At 43.1% G+C, this 20,450-nt stretch overlaps 1 protein-coding gene across 3 annotated transcripts in view; it reads right to left on the bottom strand.

Moving 5' to 3' along the window:
- TRPC1 (transient receptor potential cation channel subfamily C member 1) overlaps nt 1-20,450 on the bottom strand; it is a 214,791-nt gene that overhangs the window by 182,730 nt on the left and 11,611 nt on the right. For all 3 annotated transcript variants that reach the window (XM_073625879.1, XM_073625876.1, XM_073625877.1), the window contains exon 2: nt 2,001-2,155. In XM_073625879.1, the coding sequence (XP_073481980.1) occupies nt 2,001-2,155 (155 nt within the window). The remainder of the gene's footprint in view (nt 1-2,000; nt 2,156-20,450) is intronic.

The following is a 20,450-nucleotide window of genomic DNA, read 5'->3' as shown; positions in this document are numbered from 1 at the left end:
CGCACCTGACAGGTCAGGGATAAAGTTGTGGAAAAGTGTAAAGCAGGGTTAGATTATAAAAACTAGATCCACAGCTCAGGTGGGAGAATGTGTCTACAGGACAACTATTAGTTGTGCACTCCACAAATCTGGCCTTTATGGAAGAGTGACAAGCAGAAAGCTAAGCAAAAAGCCATGTGAGGGACACAGCAAACATGTGGAAGAAGGTGCTCTGGTCAGATGAGACCAAAATGTAACTTTTTGGCCTAAAAGCAAAACGCTATGTGTAGTGGAAAACTAACACTGCACATCATCCTGAACACACCATCCCCACTGTGAATCATGGTGGTGGCAGCATCATGTTGTGGGGATGCTTTTCTTCAGCAGGGACAGGGAACCTGGTCAGAGTTGATGGAAAGATGGATGGAGCCAAATACAGGGCAATCTTAGAAGAAAACTTGTTAGAGTCTGCAAAACACTTGAGACTGGGGTGGAGGTTCACCTTCCAGCAGGACAACCACTCTAAACATACAGCCAGAGCTACAATGGAATGGTTTAGATCAAAGCATATTCATGTGTTAGAATGGCCCAGTCAAAGTCCAGACCTAAATCCAATTGAGAATCTGTGCCTATACTTGAAAATTGATGTTCACAGACGCTCTCCATCCAATCTGACAGAGTGTGAGTTATTTTGCAAAGAAGACTGGGCAACAATTTCACTCTCTAGATGTGCAAAGCTGGTAGAGACATACCCAATAAGACTTGTAGCTGTAATTGCAGTGAAAGATGGTTCTAGAAAGTATTGACTCAGGGGGGCTGAATACAAACACACGCCACACTTTTCGGATACTTATTTGAAAAAATATTTGAAAAAAATTTATAATTTTCCCTCCACTTCACAATTATGTGCCACTTTGTGTTGGTCTATCACAAAAAATTCCAATAAAATACATTTATGTTTTTAGTTGTAACATGACAAAATGTGGAAAATTTAAAGGGGTATGAATACTTTTTCAAGGCACTGTAGTTGAGGTTTTGGGTTAGGAGTTAGATTGAGCGTTAGAGTTAGAGGCTGCCATGGATTTAATTTACAATTAGGGGTTACTCTGAAGTAATGGTTATGGGTTGAGGTAAGTTATTAAGGATTGCATTTAAAAAAAATCATATTTTGTTGAAATCTATAAACACACAGTATGGCTGACACATTTTGGCAAAATATGCTTTGGCAGAAAATGAAAATGCACTTATGTACAATTGGAGCTAAGAGTAATGCACTGCAAGCTTTTCTGCCCATACACCAATGCCATTTGCAAATAATTAAAAAGCTTGCAAACATTTAAAGCAACACAGACAATAAAGATCTAATGACAGTTTTAAATGTTAGTGACTACAGTATATACTGGTTGGAAGAATTGCACTATGGATACTATAGATTGAAGAATGTTTTTCCCATTTTCAAGGAACACTAATCTCAAAAAATGGCCCCGCTAAATTGTATGTCTTGAAAGGTAATGTACAGAATAACTCGTATAGTATAATCTACTCTCTAGTATATAGTATTTTCTATCTCTCTTTACCATTTATTCACACATTTTTGGATTGGGGCTGCCTGTCCCCCACAATTTAAGGTGTACCATGTACACTATAACAAACTATGGCACACGGGAACAAATTTGAAACAGGAAGCTTCCACCTAATTAGTAGGTAGTGTATAAGGAAGTACATATCTATAAAAAGAAACAGATATTTATAAAGTAAGCCCAAAATCCTGACATTTTTGAATAAATGAATAACTTTTCTGATCTGTATCATTTTCAAAGGCAGAAAGATATATATCTGTCCAGATGTGCATTTTAGCAACTACGTCTAATATAAATATCTGTGACACTTTGCAGGCCTTTCTTTTATACTAATACTGAGCGTCTACGTGGATAGATAAGAGAATGTGTAAACCAATGCCAAAACAAATGGAAGTAAAAACCTTCTATTTCAAAGACAACATATACAACTATGGAATGTACCTGGCAGCCATGGTCTAGAAGAAGTTGTAATATATCCAAATTCTCATTCTCAATGGAAATGGTAATAGCATTTCTTCCTAAGACATCTACTGAATTAATATTCAGCTCATCTGAACTGTTCTCCTCCAGGAGCTTTTTAACCATATAATAGTCACCTGTAAAATAACATATTATTATTATGATTATTGTTTTTATCATTAGCACGATGGACTTGTAGTACCAAAGCCCTGGGTTTAAGGCTAATAGGACCCTATGTATATGTGTGTTTGCTCTCCTTATCTTTGCCATCCAGATATTCCAGTCTCCCACAAAAACGAAAAACATTCTGGTCAGTTAATCTGACACTTTGGTGCCTGGAGATGGTTGCATGACTTGGTGTACACTAGTTGTAAAGTAAAACCTGAAATAAAGCTGCAATATTATATTCTTAGTCTGTCCCAGTCTGATTTCACAGTTTGAAAATGGTTAGTTGCTATTATGACCTGAAACAGACAGATTCTTTAACCACTTCAGCCCCGGAAGGATTTACCCCCTTCCTGACCAGAGCACTTTTTACAATTTGGCACTGCGTCGCTTTAACTGCTAACTGCGCGGTCATGCAATGCTGTACCCAAACGAAATTTGCGTCCTTTTCTTCCCACAAATAGAGCTTTCTTTTGATGATATTTGATCACCTCTGCCGTTTTTATTTTTTGCGCTATAAACGGAAAAAGACCGAAAATTTTGAAAAAAAATGATATTTTCTACTTTTTGTTATAAAAAAAATCCAATAAACTCAATTTTAGTCATACATTTAGGCCAAAATGTATTCGGCCACATGTCTTTGGTAAAAAAAATGTCAATAAGCGTATATTTATTGGTTTGCGCAAAAGTTATAGCGTCTACAAACTAGGGTACATTTTCTGGAATTTACACAGCTTTTAGTTTATGACTGTCTATGTCATTTCTTGAGGTGCTAAAATGGCAGGGCAGTACAACCCCCCCCAAATGACCCCATTTTGGAAAGTAGACACCCCAAGGAAATTGCTGAGAGGCATGTTGAGCCCATTGAATATTCATTTTTTTTGTCCTAAGTGATTGAATAATGACAAAAAAAAATAAAAAAATAAGAATCACAAAAAGTTGTCACTAAATGATATATTGCTCACACAGGCCATGGGCATATGTGGAATTGCACCCCAAAATACATTCATCTGCTTCTCCTGAGTACGAGGATACCACATGTGTGAGACTTTTTGGGAGCCTAGCCGCGTACGGGGCCCCGAAAACCAATCACCGCCTTCAGGATTTCTAAGGGCGTAAATTTTTTATTTCACTCCTCACTACCTATCACAGTTTTAAAGGCCATAAAATGCCCAGATGGCACAAACCCCCCCCCCCCCCCATGACCCTATTTTGGAAAGTAGCGCTGTTTTACCGCCGACGCCCCCTACCGCCCCAGTGTGAAAGGGGCCTAAATGATATACTGCTCACACAGGACATGGGCATATGTGGAATTGCACCCCAAAATACATTTAGCTGCTTCTCCTGAGTATGGGGATACCACATGTGTGGGACTTTTTGGGAGCCTAGCCGCGTATGGGGCCCCGAAAACCAATCACCGCCTTCAGGATTTCTAAGGGTGTAAATTTTTGATTTCACTCGTCACTGCCTATCACAGTTTCGGAGGCCATGGAATGCCCAGGTGGCACACACACCCCCAAATTACCCCATTTTGGAAAGTAGACACCCCAAGCTATTTGCTGAAGGCATGGTGAGTTTTGCAGCTCTCATTTGTTTTTGAAAATGAAGAAAGACAAGAAAAAAGATTTTTTTTTTCTTTTTTCAATTTTCAAAACTTTGTGACAAAAAGTGAGGTCTGCAAAATACTCACTATACCTCTCAGCAAATAGCTTGGGGTGTCTACTTTCCAAAATAGGGTCATTTGGGGGGGTTTTGTGCCACCTGGACATTCCATGGCCTCCGAAACTGTGATAGGCAGTGAAGAGTGAAATCAAAAATTTACGCCCTTAGAAAGCCTGAAGGCGGTGCTTGGTTTTCGGGGTCCCGTACGCAGCTAGGCTCCCAAAAAGTCTCACACATGTGGTATCCCCATACTCAGGGGAAGCAACAAAATGTATTTTGGGGTGTAATTTCACATATTCCCATGGCATGTTTGAGCAATATATCATTTAGTGACAACTTTGTGCAAAAAAAAAAATTGTCTCTTTCCCGCAACTTGTGTCACAATATGAAATATTCCATGGACTCGACATGCCTCTCAGCAAATAGCTTGGGGTGTCTACTTTCCAAAATGAGGTCATTTGGGGGGGTTTTGAACTGTCCTGGCATTTTATGCACAACATTTAGAAGCTTGTGTCACACATCACCCACTCTTCTAACCACTTGAAGAAAAATTTTTTTTTTGCAAGAAAATTACTTTGAACCCCCAAACATTATATATTTTTTAAGGCAAATGCCCTACAGATTAAAATGGTGGGTGTTTAATTTTTTTTTTTCACACAGTATTTGCACAGCGATTTTTCAAACACATTTTTTGGGGAAAAAACACACTTTTTAAAATTTTAATGCACTAAAACACACTATATTGCCCAAATGTTTGATGAAATAAAAAAGATGATCTTAGGCCGAGTACATGGATACCAAACATGACATGCTTTAAAATTGCGCACAAACGTGCAGTGGCAACAAAATAAATACATTTTTAAAAGCCTTTAAAAGCCTTTACAGGTTACCACTTTAGATTTACAGAGGAGGTCTACTGCTAAAATTACTGCCCTCGATCTGACCTTCGCGGTGATACCACCACATGCATGGTGCAATTGCTGTTTACATTTGACGCCAGACCGACGCTTGCGTTCGCCTTAGCGCGAGAGCAGGGGGGACAGGGGTGCTTTTTTTTTTTCTTTATTTTTTTTTGCTTTTTTATCTTATTTTTAAACTGTTCCTTTCATTTTTTTAAAATCATTTTTATTGTTATCTCAGGGAATGTAAATATCCCCTATGATAGCAATAGGTAGTGACAGGTACTCTTTTTTGAAAAAATTGGGGTCTATTAGACCCTAGATCTCTCCTCTGCCCTCAAAGCATCTGACCACACCAAGATCGGTGTGATAAAATGCTTTCCCAATTTCCCAATGGCGCTGTTTACATCCAGTGAAATCTAAGTCATAAAATGCTTGTAGCTTCCGGTTTCTTAGGCCATAGAGATGTTTGGAGCCACTCTGGTCTCTGATCAGCTCTATGGTCAGTTGGCTGAATCACCGGCTGCATTCTCAGGTTCCCTGTTGGGACAGGAGAGCCAGAGAAAAACACGGAAGACGGTGGGGGGGGGGGCATTCCCTCCCACTGCTTGTAAAAGCAGTCTAGAGGCTTATTAGCCACTAGGATTGCTTTTACATGAAAGCCGACCGCTGGTTGAAAAGAATGATACCAAGATGATACCTAAACCTGTAGGCATCATTCTGGTATAACCACTCAAAGTCCTGAATGGCGTACCTGAAGACAAAAAAATGGTTAACAATAAAACACAGTAAACGGTAAAGTATAAAAAAATTACATACCTGAAAAGTAAACATGATAAAACATAATAACAATAAAACATTGCAGTAAAAAAGAGCAGAACAATAGAGAGAGAATAGAGAGAGAGAGAACAATAAAACGACAACTATTTTTTTTTATTTTATATATTTTTTGTGTTTTTTTTTTTTTTTTTTTTTTTACACTTTTTTTTTGTAACTAACTTTTATAACTGTAACCGGTTCCAGGTTCGGGTCTCTCAAAATGCGATGGCATCTTGGGAGACCCTGTGAAAGTGTGCCTAGTCTGTGCAATGCTGTACCCTACGCTAATACTCAACTAGTATATGGTAGCGTTCAAAACATTCACCAATGCAAAGACCAGGATTGCCAGGACAGGAGGGACAATAATAGCGGGTGTCACGCCTATATCCGCGCTTGCTGCAGACACGACACCTTTTTTGGGGGGGTTTGCTGGGTAGGGGTACTCGGGAGGACATAAAGAAAATGCCTCTCATGCAGCCGACTGCATTTGGTTGGGGATGTGAATGGGGGAAGTACAGGCGCTGCAGAAGCGGTGGATTCCCAATTAGGATTGGCGAATGCAGCAGGAAGAGCATTATGGGCACGACGGGCCTGTTTGTCTTCTTCTTGGTGGCAGCGGGACACTACTTGTGCTTGCCAACTCACCAGCTTGAACTGCACTTATGGGACTCGACACATCACCAAGTGTTACTGCAGTGCTGGTTTGACTACGACCGGGGTGTACTAGGCCGCTGGTGCTTGCCAGTTCACCAAAACGCTACCAAAAAAACTGTTAGCGATCGCAGGGATCAGGCCTGACTCTGTGAACGCTGCAGTTATGCGTTTAGTGTTTTGTAAGTGACAGTGATTGATCGATACTGCACTTGGGTGGGCCGGGCTGGGCCGGGCAGAGGGGCAAAACGCAGGTGCTATCAGGTATCTGGGCTGATCCCGCTAACACTGCGTTTTTGGGAACCCTAAACTGCTGGGGACGCTAGTATAGATCTGATCGGATCAGATATTGATCCGTTCAGATACTATACCACTAAGGGAGATGTACGGTGCGTGCGTGGGTGTTAGCGGTACTGGCACTAACCTGACACTGCCTGGGGCTGGTGCTTACCAGTTCACCAAAATGCTACCAAAAAAACTGTTAGCGATCACAGGGATCAGGCCTGACTCTGCGAACGCTGCAGTTATGCGTTTAGTGTTTTGTAAGTGACAGTGATCGATCGATACTGCACTTGGGTGGGCTGGGCTGGGCGGAGGGGCAAAACGCAGGTGCTAGCAGGTATCTGGGCTGATCCTGCTAACACTGCGTTTTTGGGAACCCTAAACTGCTGGGGACGCTAGTATAGATCTGATCGGATCAGATATTAATCCGTTCAGATACTATACCACTAAGGGAGGTGTATGCTGCGTGTGTGGGTGTTAGCGGTACTGGCGCTAACCTGATGCTGCCTGGGGCGACGCATATCACCGCCGGGCGATCAGGGGGCTAAACCTTTATTAGGTAATAAACGGCAGGTGCCCTGACACTATAAAAAATAAACTTACTAACCAGCATCACCCGTAACAGTTATACGGTGATCACTGATGAAAGGGTTAACTAGGGGGCAATCAAGGGGTTAAAACCTTTATTTGGTAGTATATGGGGGTCCCTGACGCTATAAAACGCTGACGGCGAACCTAAATATTTACCTCCCTAACTAGCGTCACCAGTGACACTAATACAGTGATCAGAAAAATGATCGCTTAGCGACACTGGGGGACACTAGCGACGGGGGGTGATCAAGGGGTTAAAACTTTATTAGGGGGGGTTAGGGGGGTACCACTAACTTCCCTACCACACTAACTGTCACAAACTGACACCAATGCAGTAATCAGAAAAAAAAAAAAAAAACTGCTTGGTGTCAGTGTGACAGGGGGGGGGTGATTGGGGGGTGATCGGGGGGTGTATTGTGTGCCTGGCATGTTCTACTGTGTGTGTGTGTGTTGTGCACTCACATTGATGTCTCCTCCATCCTCGGCACCGGAACAGAAAATACCGAGCCGAGGAGAAATTACATAATTTCCTCTGCTGCTGTTTACCATACAGCAGAGGAGGAATGATCCCATTGACTGGGAGCGATCGGGAGGGGGGGGCCACGAATGGATGGCCTCCCCCTCACCTCCGATCGCCGGGGGACAAACGCCGACCGCCTCGGCCACCGGGGGAGGCAGATCACGTACAGGTACGTGATTCTGCCTGCCCGTACCATTCTGCCGCAGTATATCTGCGTGAGGCGGTCGGTAAGTGGTTAAACATATTTAAACCCAAGAACAAAAACTAATAGACTTGCATCTTACTGGTCCTCAGGTGCAGCAGCTGCATTTCTTTTACAGTAAAACCTTGGATGGCGAGCATAAGTCGTTCCAGAAACATGCTTGTATTCCAAAGCACTTGTATATTACTTGTATGGTATAAAAGAGAAGAGAGGCACCTCTAAGTGCAGCAATAAGTTGCTAAATGTTGTATCTTCATTAAATGTAACCATATTGCTACACTTAGAGCCTCCTCTCTTCTTTTTTATACTCAGTTGTGACGTGACGCTACTCTTATATCAAGACATCGCTTGTATATCAAGGTAAAATTTATTAAAACAATTTGCTTGTCTTGCAAAACGCTCTCAGACCAAATTACTCTCAAACCAAAGCTTTACTGTATTTTCTTTTTTTCTTAGTTTTAACCTGGTAATCCAGCCATTGACTAATTTCCTGTACCAGGGTGACACCCATACTGAGCAGCGTTGTCACCCTAGGGAAGGAAGAGTGCTAGGACTGCATAACACTATGTTAATATTACATAGCACCTCTCATCTCCTCCATGAGTGGGGGAGGCATTTTGTAGCCCATGAAAATAGCTGGAAATAATGCTAATTGATAAAAGTCCAGGGGCAGACAGCATAGATAGGTTATTAGCTCCCAAGATTTCTAGTTGGAATTTTTTTTTTTTTTTACTCTATTTTTTCCTGCACTTGTCAAAGAGATATAATAAAAAGCTTTCTGTGCTACTGTGTATTTAACAGACCAAAAGGCAGCAAATAAGAGAAATTTATTGTTAGAATTTGCATTCACCAGACATTAAATTCATAATATACATGGTGCGTCATCTAGAATGCAGACACCATGGCCAGTCATGGGTAGGCTATATCAGAGAAAGCAATGGAAGACATAGGAAGTGCAGACACAGCATTATGGTTGTCAGGGTAACATCTAGCACACACAATCAAGGCCTAATTCAGATGTTGCTTGAATATCCTTGATTTATTTGTGTTGGTTTCTTTCATCTCCAAGGTTCCTATAATGCTGATCATAAAGGAATATCTAAAAATAATTTGTATTTGTACACACAGGATAAAATGAAAAACATATATAGATTTACTTTAAACAAAAATAAGCATTACAGTGGTCTCAACAGGCCATTGGTACTCTACATGTAGTACAGTCCTAAAGAACTGTGCAAATATGGGCAAAATAGAATGTTAGGTTATTTTCTCTCTGAATGAATCAGGAAAATACTACATTATCAATCCTAAAGTTCTGTGCAAATAAGGGCAACAATGAATGTTAGGGTATTTTCTCTCTAGGTTGAATGAATCAGGAAAAATCTACATTATGGCCATTAGATGGCGCTGATGTTCATAGGAAAAAATACTTACAGTGGAACCTCGGATTACGAGCATAATCCGTTCCAGGAGAATGCTCGTAATCCAAACTACTCACATATCAAAGCGAGTTTCCCCATAGAAGTCAATGGAAACGAAAATAATTTGTTCTGCATTGACTTCAATGGCATGCAATACCGCAATGCGGCCAGAGGTGGGGAGGGGGGCACTGAAGAGCCTCGGAAAGGCCTGAGGACACCTCGGCTGACCTCGGCAAACCTCGGAAAGATTCCGTTCCTGAGGTTTGCTGAGGTCAGCCGAGCTGTCCTCTGGCCTTTCCGTGCATTTCAGAACGGCGCCGCTCGGCTCCGGCGCCCCCCCACCTCAGGCCAAACACAGTACTGCACACGCTTTGGCCTGAATCATGTTCGTGTTGAGAGACAACACTAGCAAACCGAGTTACGATTTTTAAAAATACAGTGCTCGTATTGTGAAATGCTCATTAACCGCGTTACTCGCAATCCGAGGTTCCACTGTATTTACTTTAATTGTCAGCTCCATCTAATTGCCATAATGCAGTATTTTCCTTGTTCACTGTACATTGTATTCTGTATGAAGCATAATATTGGACCTGGAGAGAAAATAGCCTAATAGCATTCATTTTTGCCCATACTTGCACAGAACAAATGTACATGCAGTTTGGGTATTTGCAGTATGAACTATGGTCAATTGAAATCCTTTATCCCCAATCCACATGCATAGATGTGCATTTCATGTTTCACATTTTATTTGAATGGGCTGTCCAATGCACAGAAAACACTCTAAATATGTGCATTTACTTTTTAATGCCTTGCACAATGCATGGTAATCAGTTACTATGCATTGTGGTGCAGTAAAACGCACATGAGCTGATTCAAGTCTACACAGACATAATCGTTCAACCCATTTTGACAGGCATGCAGATGTGGGTGAACATTCTCTGCATTTGGGGCTGCTCACTCGCATGTCTGTCAATTGGGGATGAGCAGCTGTGCCCATGCAAACACTTCATCCCAGCAGACTTGAATGGACTGCCTGCATGTAGCAGCTGGCTGCTCAAGCCAAATAATATATGGCCCATTCATCATCTGTTTGAAATAGGCCTAATTGTAGGTGCCCTGGGGTGCCATTCATTCCTAACCTTCCTAACACATATATATCAGCACCCATGTGAATGAGGCCTAAAAAACATTTTTTGAGCAATGCGTGAATGTTCCTGATTTTGTGTTGTTTCTCCAGTGCAAAGATGTGAACATGAACTTAAAGTGATCAGCAACCCTTACATACAGTTAATATACCCAATGAAGTAACTAACCTCATGTCATACAAAGTGATGAAGCAAATCCTCCCACATTAACTGTTACCTGTTTATCTGCAGCCTTCTCTCTTCTACAGCCTTCCATAGTACACAGACCAAAGGGTATTTCTCAGCTTTCATAAGGCAGGGGGCGGTACTGCAGCACAGAGCTGCATGTAATCTGATACCAGAATGGATGGAAAGGACACCGCCCTCTACACAGACTCACAGGGAAACATGCTCATCTGAAACTATCAATGACTTTTTGTGTGCTGGTGGAGGGGGGGTGCAAAACCTTCTCCTAGATTGCTTTGTATTGGATAAACTGTCAGAAGTGACTTATGCAGATAGCAGAGGAAGAAGACAGCAACTTGTAACAACATTAAGTGCTATAAAATGAAGCAAGTACTATAGCCACTTAAAGCAGGGGTCCACTAAAAAAAAAAAATATTAAAAGCCAGCAGCTACTAATACTGCAGCTGCTGACTTTTAATATATGGACACTTCCCTGTCCCAGGGAGCCCGCGATGTCGGCAGTCGAAGCCGATCCGTCCTTCGGCTCTCGGCTGCTGCTGCCGCCATCCTCGGTAAGGGAAAAAGGAAGTGAAGCCGTGCGGCTTCACTTCCTGGTTCCCTACTGCGCATGCGCGAGTCGCACTGCGCGTCCTCTCAGGTCCCTGCTGTGTTCGGGGACCTGCGTGTCTCCCAGAATACAGCGGGGGAGGACGAGGTAGGCGCCGGAAGTGGCATAGGTCACCGCAAGCGCCGCGGTGATCTATGCCAGGAAGTGGGAGCAAATACCTGTATTAGACAGGTATCTGCTCCCTCCTCCCCCCTGAAAGGTGCCAAATGTGACACCGGAGGGGGGGGAGGAAGCCAAAAAGTGGAAGTTCCATTTTTGGGTGGAACTCCACTTTAAAGCGGACCTTCAATAATTTTTTCATCTTTCCATCTATTAAATCTTCTGCCCTTGTTGTTTTAACTTTGGATAGTAAAAAAAAGACTGGGAAAAGCTTAGGCTTATGACATCATTTACAGCTCGCTTTCACTCTCGTGAGAATTTTCAGGAAGGGAGGGGGGATGAGTCTTAAGAGGGCCAATGAAAGCTGCAGAGCTGGAGGTGTGCCTCTGTGTGTCTGTGTAAATCCAGGAAGTGAACAGGCAGCAGCTTCAGCTGCCCACAATTAAAATGGATGCAGCCAGACTTAGACCCCGTACACACTATACAACTTTTGTTGTCTGATTTCCTTTACATTTACCAAAACCATGTAGTGCAAGGGCTTGCCTGATTGCATACAAATTGAAACTCTTAAGGTTTGACCTCATAATATATGGTTTTGGTAAATCTGAAGGAAAAAATCTACAGAAAATTGCACAGTGTGTATCCAGCTTTAGTGGGGGGAGATTTCTACAGCATATTTGGCAAGTACAGAACCTCAGTATATATAAAATAATATGCAAAGTGGTTGGAGGGAAGCTTCAAAATGGCAAGATGTTTTTATTACAAATTATGTGCGCAGACTGCAATTCCTCTTTAAGGACCATGCCTTTTTCTGACAATCTTTGTTTACAATACAAATCTGTTTTTGCTAGAAAATGACTTAGAACCCACAAACATGATATATTTTTATCATGGAATCCATCTTTTCTTTTTTTTTTTTTTTTTTGAGGCCATCTTACCTTAGCTTATCTCTGTGCCCAGCCGCAACCAGTGTCGGATAGGTTTTTGGGCTTCCCGATCAGTCAGGTAAGCCTGAAAACCACCGGAAAGTGGCAGGAGGGGGAGGGTACTAGGGTGACCACATGTCCCACATTTTGTCACCTTCATTCTGGAACAATACAGTGTCCCGGAATTGCACCTGGACCAATGCCCCCTAAAAAAAGGCCGCTGCAGTCTGCTTCCTGGTGGACTCCTGGCAGGCTAAGACCCATTTTACATTGTTCACCACCGGCTGCTGGCTTACTGTGGCCCACCTAACATTTAGCAACCAGTGACGTCACAAGGAGGAGAGCGAGGCCACAGCCCCAGCATTCAGAGCGGAGGAGGATTTAACTTCCTCCTCCTCTGCTCCCGGTGCTTAGCTCTTTCCACCTCCCTGTATCTTCCCAGGTGGCATTCAGATGAAACATCCTGAGGCAAAGACTTCAGTGCAGACTGCAGAGAGGACGATAAGGCAGATAAGTATGCTGGCAGAAGTGGACAGGACAGATAAGATGACACCCTTGGAGGGATGGGAGCAGGACAAATCCTTAGATATCAGAGCAGGGCTCATGCTGGGACTTGTAGTCATTCACTTTTGGGGGAAGTGACACCCCCAAAAGTGAAGGACTACAGGTCCCAGCATGAACCCCTCAGAGCTGAAGATGTGACACCCCCAGCCCCCACCCCCCCAACTAGTGAAGAACTACAGGTCCCAGCATGAACCCATGAAATCTATATCTAACACCCTTAGATCTCATGGGTTCATGCTGGAACTGGCAGTCCTTCACTTTTGGGGATGTGACCCCCCCAAAAGTGAAGGACTATAGGTCCCAGCATGAACCCCTCAGAGCTGATGATGTGACACCCTCCCAGCCCCTGCGTGGGAGGAGTCACATTGGCAGCCAGCGGCGGGAGTGGTATTTACCTTCCTGGGGCTCCAGCGTGTCGGACTGGTGGCAGGCTGCGGGTGGCACTGGCAAGTGACACTGCATCTGGTGGCAGACTATGGGTGGCAAGTGACATGGCTGCGGGTGGCAAGTGGCACACTGCATCTGGTAGCAGGCTATGGGTGGCAAGTGGCACTGCATCTGGTGGCAGGCTATGGGTGGAAAGTGGCACACTGCATCTGGTGGCAGGCTATGGGTGGCAAGTGACACTGCAACTGGTGGCAGGCTATAGGTGGCCACTCGCACATTGCATCTGGTGGCAGACTATGGGTGGCCAGTGGCACATTATATCTGGTGGCAGGCTATGGGTAGCAATTGGCACACTGCATCTGGGGGCATGCTATGGGTGGAAAATGGCACACTGCATCTGGAGGCTGGCTATGGGTGGAAAGTGGCACACTGCATCTGGAGGCAGGCTATAGGTGGAAAGTGACAAGCTGCATATGGCAGCAGGCGACAGTGGCAAGTGACACGCTGCATTTGGCGGCAGGCAACAGTGGCAAATGACACGCGGCATCTGGCGGCAGGCAACAGTGGCAAGTGACACGCTGCATCTGGTGGCAAATGACACACTACATCTGGCGGCAGGTGACAGTGACAAGCTGCATCTGACGGCAGGAAATGGTGGCAAGTAACATGCTGCATCTGGTGGCAGGTGACAGTGGTACGCTGCATCTGGCGGCAAGTGACCCGCTCAGGGTTCACACTGATTCTTCGTTATGGTGAATTTAACTATTTAATTTTATATTACAATGTAGTAATAGAAATAATGTGATTTGATCATCCTGACACCATATCAAGCATGGTGTCTGGATGATTTAAGTGCTAACACCAGCCATTCGCCCGACAAATCACCCTACGCCAAATTCACTGTCAACCCCCAAGACTACACCCCCTTATCTTTTTTTGGGAAAGGGGGGGTCCCTGAATGGCAGTGTGGAAATGTGGTCACCCTAGTGGGGATGACCCCTTCCACCACTTCTAAAAGTTATCCACAGCAGCCCATAGATGATTTTTATGGGAAAGACCGGCGCCTGAGGGAAAAAAATAATACTAAGGTTATGGCATCTAGCTGAAGACATAGCTTCGGTATTAAACAACATCAAAATCATGACATATTTTCCCAGTTAGGTGGTCATCAAGTGGATAGAAGAATATGCTTTGTTCATTTTTCATTTCAGAGGTTTACACCCACTTTAAAGCCTGATATTTCTGACTTAGAGCTTCAGCATGCATAGTACATCTCAGTTTTATTCAATAGTTTCAAACAATTGCAAATGAAGAACTGTAGTATAGATTGCATTTGCAAAAATTAAGTCTCAGATTATAAAAATAATCTTGTGCAGTTTTTATTCATTACCACTAGTGGGGAACTCTGATATATGAAGAACAGTGTGCCACAATTTTTTTTAGGACAAAAGACTTGTCAAGGAGGGTACAGTTAGTAAACATGGCCAAATATTCTTTACAACTCGGCTTTAAATTCATGCTTGCCACTGAGAAATGAACACACACATTCCATTAAGTGGATTCACTATGGACTCCTACTGAGTGCTGACTATTCTTTACCACAGCATTTCTGAAAAAAACAAGAGAGAGAACTGAATAAAGATTAGGGGGAAGGGAGAGAGCATGAAGTAAGCCTAGGGGATGTTCAGTCCATGTATGGGCAGGTTGATTGTACCCAAGCCGATCCATCTATTGACTTGGGTACAACCAGCCTATCAGATTTTTTTAATTCAATTACTGTTGATGGCTATAGCCACTTGCAGTAATCACTGCATTCTGCCAGCCGGGCTCCCCCACCGTCGACAGAACACAATAGCGCTCTACAATTAACACTGACCGTGTTGATGGGGAAATCAAGTGATTTTCTTTCTTCCACCCGTGGTGAGAGGAAAGAAAACCAAATCATCTGTGGGCTGCTGTCTGAAGATGTAAATTACAGTATCTCACATAAGTGAGTACACCCCTCACAATTTTGTAAATATTTTATTATATCTTTTCATCTGACAACACTGAAGAAATGACACGTTGCTACAATGTAAAGTAGTGAGTGTACAGCTTGTATAACAGTGTAAATTTGCTGTCCCCTCAAAATCAACACACAGCCATTAATGTCTAAACCGCTGACAATGAAAGTGAGTACATCCCTAAGTGAAAATGTCCAAATTGGGCCCAAAGTGTCAATATTTTGTGTGGCCACCATTATTTTCCAGCACTGCCTTAACCCTTTTGGGCATGGAGTTCACCAGAGCTTCACAGGTTGCCACTGGAGTCCTCTTCCACTCCTCCATGATGACATCACAGAGCTGGTGGATGTTAGAGACCTTGCGCTCCTCCACCTTCCGTTTGATTAGATACTGTATATAGTTATCTCCCTGACACATGGGGCATTGATTGTTGTAAAAGTTTACAAAATCCAAAGCCATTAATGTATGTACGGGGGGAAAAAAACATTCCAATATATTAATGCTGTTCTGTTAATGCTGTTTTCAGTTTTTTGCCTTTTTTTACACAATATTTTTCGTTTTTCAGACTGAATAGCACAGCTCCAGCATGGGCACATATAATCTTACAGTAGGTGTGCAGGCATGACTTGTCATTGCTCAGCTTGTTGCCAAACCGATTATTTAAAGCCGAGTCCCGCCAGGTGTCAGTGCAGACAAGTCTTCAGCTGTATGTATACTTGTAACAAGTGATTCTGCAGTCTGATTCTGTGATTCCTGTTATTACCCCAGCTATTCCTTGATACATCTGCAACTGTTCCCGGTCTATTCATCTGCTCCTATATAGACCCATACTTGTTCAGTGTCTACGTTTCCTGTCTGATGCTCTGATACCTCACTGGCCACTGACCTGGCCTGTTCCTGACTCTGTTTCTGCCTAATGATTCTGTACCATCTGGGGGAAAAGTGAGATTTGGGACTTTACCTTCAGAAGTCACATAATTAGTGAAATGATGTCCACCTGTGTGCAATCTAAGTGTCACATGATCTGTCATTACATATACACACCTTTTTGAAAGGCCCCAGACACTGCCATGAAGACCAAGGAACTCTCCAAACAAGTAAAGGACAATGATGTTGAGAAGTACAAGTCAGGGTTAGGTTATAAAAAATATCCAAATCTTTGATGATCCCTAGGAGCACCATCAAATCTATCATACCCAAATGAAAAGAAAATGGCACAGCAGCAAACCTGCCAAGAGACGGCCGCACACCAAAACTCATGGACCGGGCAAGGAGAGCATTAATCAGAGAGGCAGCACAGAGACCTAAGGTAACCCTGGAGGAGCTGCAGAGTTCCACAGCAGAGACTGGAGTATCTGTACATAGGGCGACAATAAGCCGTACGCTCCATAGAGTTGGGCTTTATGGCAGAGTGGCCAGAAGAAAGCCATTACTTTCAGCAAAAAACAAAATGGTACGTTTTGAGTTTACCAAAAGACATGTGGGAGACTCCCAAAATGTATGGAGGAAGGTGCTCTGGTCTGATGAGACTAAAATTGAACTTTTTGGCCATCAAAGAAAACGCTTTGTCTGGCGCAAACCCAACACATCACATCACCCAAAGAACATCATCCCCACAGTGTAACATGGTGGTGGCAGCATCATACTGTGGGGATGTTTTTCAGCAGTCGGGACTGGGAAACTAGTCAGAGTTGAAGGAAAGATGGATGGTGCTAAATACAGGGATATTCTTGAGCAAAACCTGTACCACTCTGTGTGTGATTTGAGGCTAGGACGGAGGTTCACCTTCCAGCAGGACAATGACCCCAAACACACTGCTAAAGCAACACTTGAGTGGTTTAAGGTGAACCATGTAAATGTGTTGGAATGGCCTAGTCAAAGCCCAGACCTCAATTCAATCGAAAATCTGTGGTCAGACTTAAAGATTGCTATTCACACGCGCAAACCATCCAACTTGAAGGAGCTGGAGCAGTTTTGAAAGGAGGAATGGGCAAAAATCCCAGATGGAATGATTCTGTTTGAAGTCAGAATCATTCAATCAATTTTATTCTGTTTTATTGCAATATGTTATAACAATCATGCACTTTTATATATGTATTGTGTTATACATGGGTTATGTGTCTGACATTATTATTATTATTATGGATTATTATGCTATATTATTATGATGTTTGGTTGTACACATCACATGTGGAATACATTTTTATTCTATTATACTCTTTATGTGTATTGTATTAAAATTTTGTGTTTACAGTTATATAACAAACTGGTCAGACACAATTTGCATCATGGTCACCCCCCCAGCTGCATGCTTCATACAAAGTCCCAAACCTCTCTCTTCAATGGATTCTGTGCCATCTTGTCTGCCCTTTGCTGACCAGACTTGTTGCTGATCTCTTCTTTTCAGTGGCTTTTATCTCCTTGTTACTCAGAACCACTTGACGACTATACTTTCAAGTTCCAGAGTTTGCAACATCATCCGTCAGCACACTTACCACTGCTTTGTCCTTACATTACCTGTTCTTCTACCCAGGGTTGTTTAGGCTGAAGTACTAACAGAGGTTGCCCTTATCATCCTAGGGTCCCAATCCAGGTATGTGACAAGAGTGATTCACTGTTATAACTTTTGTAGCAGCCTCTAGTGTGCTAGGTTTGCTAGTGTAGAATTGTTACTGTAGAATGGTTAGTGTAGGAAAATTTGGTTCAGCTCAGGGCTAAGCCTGAGCTGTGAATCTGGGTCAGGGCTCAGGGCTGGAGGACTAATCCTAGCAGCCTCTCTGGTGCCTCCACCTGTTTTCTGGGACATTGAACAATGTTCTAGACACAATGGGTGAAGGTTAGGAGGAGCTGCTTGGAATATTTATGAGGGCATTGGACAAACACCAGTAAGGGGCTGGCAGCCTACTTCATAAATAGGCATGAGTCATGTCATCAGGGGGCAGTCGGGTGGAAGATGGAGATGGGGTGCTGAAGAGGCTGTCGGTGGCCCTTGGTGGTGCCCCCTAGTCTGGGGGGGAGGGTGACCTTGGACTGAGGGGCTCGGGTGCTGGAAGGATCCTGCCAAAATGCATGGAGGAAGCCCTTTCTGGAGGCACCGGAGCTAAGAGAGAAGACAGCAGGAGCAGGTCAGCACTACTGGGACATCTCCTGAGAGTCAGCCAGGTGGGCTGGTGAGTGTCAGTCTGGAGGACTGTGGTGGAGAAGTTAGCCTGGAGGGCTAGTAAAGGGGAAGCTGCAGCCAGGTGGGTTGACAGTGCCTGAAGAGGTGGTCTGGGATCAGTAGCCACAGGAGGAAGAGTACAAGCTGGACACTGTAATTTTTGGCTACACAACCAAGGGGCCTCGGGTTCCTGCCTGTAATGGGCCATTGCTTTTATTCTGACTGAGTGACTGTCTTCCAGCTGGGTTCTGCAAGCAAGTGAATGCTGGAGGAAGAAGTGGAGCTGTATACAGAGAGTGTATATAGAAACTGTATATACAGTGCCTTGAAAAAGTATTCATACCCCTTGAAATTTTCCACATTTTGTCATGTTACAACCAAAAACGTAAATGTATTTCATTGGGATTTTATGTGACAGACCAACACAAAGTGGTACATAATTGTGAAGTAGAAGGAAAACGATAAATGGTTTTCAATTTTTTTTACAAATAAATATCTGAAAAGTGTGGTGTGCATTTGTATTCAGCCCCCAAAGTCAATACTTTGAAGTACCACCTTTCGGTGCAATTACAGCTGCAAGTCTTTGCACATCTAAAGAGTAAGATTTTTGCCCTTGTTTCTTTGCAAAATAGCTCAAGCTATGTCAGATTGGATTGAGTGTCTGTTAACAGCAATTTTCAAGTCTTGCCACAGATTCTCAATTGGATTTAGGTCTGGCCCTTGACTGGGCCATTTTAACATGTGAATATGCTTTGACGTAAACCATTCCATTGTAGCACTGGCTGTATGTTTAGGGTCGTTGTCCTGCTGGAAGATGAACCTCCAACCCATTCTCAAGTCTTTTGTAGACTCTAACAGGTTTTCTTCTAAGACTACCCTGTATTTGGCTCCATCCATATTCCCATCAACTTCCATCTTCCCATAAACTTCCCTGTCCCTGCTGAAGAAAAGTGTGGGTGTTTCATTTGGTTCCGGCCGGTGGGTTCATAGCCGGACAGGGCGGTATTGTATGCCCAGGTGCCCTCCTCTTCTCGTTCTACTCTCCCTAAGGGTTGGATGGATGCGGGGGGTGGATTGACACTGGAGGGCCTTGGCCGCACTCCTGCATTACTGCGCATGCGCAAACCTACGGCGCATGTGCGGTAGCATATTCATCTGCGCCGTGTCTCCAGCTTGATTAGCTGAAGACAGGTGACATGGGGGTGTTTTTTGTCACAAATTCCGCCCTTTATATAGGGCGGGAATGCGTCTGTGTTTGTGGGTCATTTTTAGAAGGTATGTTGGAGAGCAGCATCTATTGTCCAGCTGGGATTCTGTGATAAGTGTGACAATAGTAAAGCCCATTTTTGCTTGATAACACAAGGTATGTTGGTCATTTGATTTTGGCTTCAGTCCCTTATGGTAGCATTTTGGGAGTCTTGTGGAATGGTAATGAGTGTAATCTCTTTCATGTCATTCCAGATTAAGTAGGTGGCCATTTGGTGTCTGACTGTTATGGCAGAAATATGAAACGCCTTCAGTGGCCCTCCTAAAGTCAATGTGTACTTATTGTAAGCAATTAAAGTTACAGTCACATAAATTGTGACTTATGACATAAACTATGGATTGTAAATATGTGTATTTTGGATATACTGTTATGGATGTACATTATGTGTATCTATTTCTCTTACAGCAACTCTATTGTATCATCCCATTTCAAGCCCCTGAAGAAGCCAACAAGGGCGAAACGCGTCTGGTTTGTTTTTCTTCCCCCGTGTGATATATTACCTTGGCTTGTGCATAGTGTGATTTCTCTATATGATTATTAGTTACATCTTTCCTTGTGCAGGAATTACTATGTCTTGGGGGCCTTTTTGGTACTATAATGAACTGTTCATGTTTTAAGTGGTGTCAATTATTGACAATAGACATACTTTTTTATGGAATTTAATCAAAAGTGAATTTTAAGTTTATGATGTTGTATGGATTATTATTCTAAGAGGAGCTTTCAGCACTTATAAAGTCCCAATCCTTTTCCTTTTGTATACTATTTATTGTGACAGACCAGCACAAAGTGGTACATAATTGTTAAGTAGAATTTTTTTTCTAATTTTTTTACAAACAAATATCTAAAGAGTGCGGCATGCATTTGTATTCAGCCCCC

This window comes from Aquarana catesbeiana, linkage group LG04 (assembly GCF_042186555.1).
Source record: "Aquarana catesbeiana isolate 2022-GZ linkage group LG04, ASM4218655v1, whole genome shotgun sequence".
NCBI lineage: Eukaryota > Metazoa > Chordata > Amphibia > Anura > Ranidae > Aquarana > Aquarana catesbeiana.
Note: the sequence above shows the minus strand (reverse complement) of the source record. Positions and strands in the feature narration are given on the sequence as shown.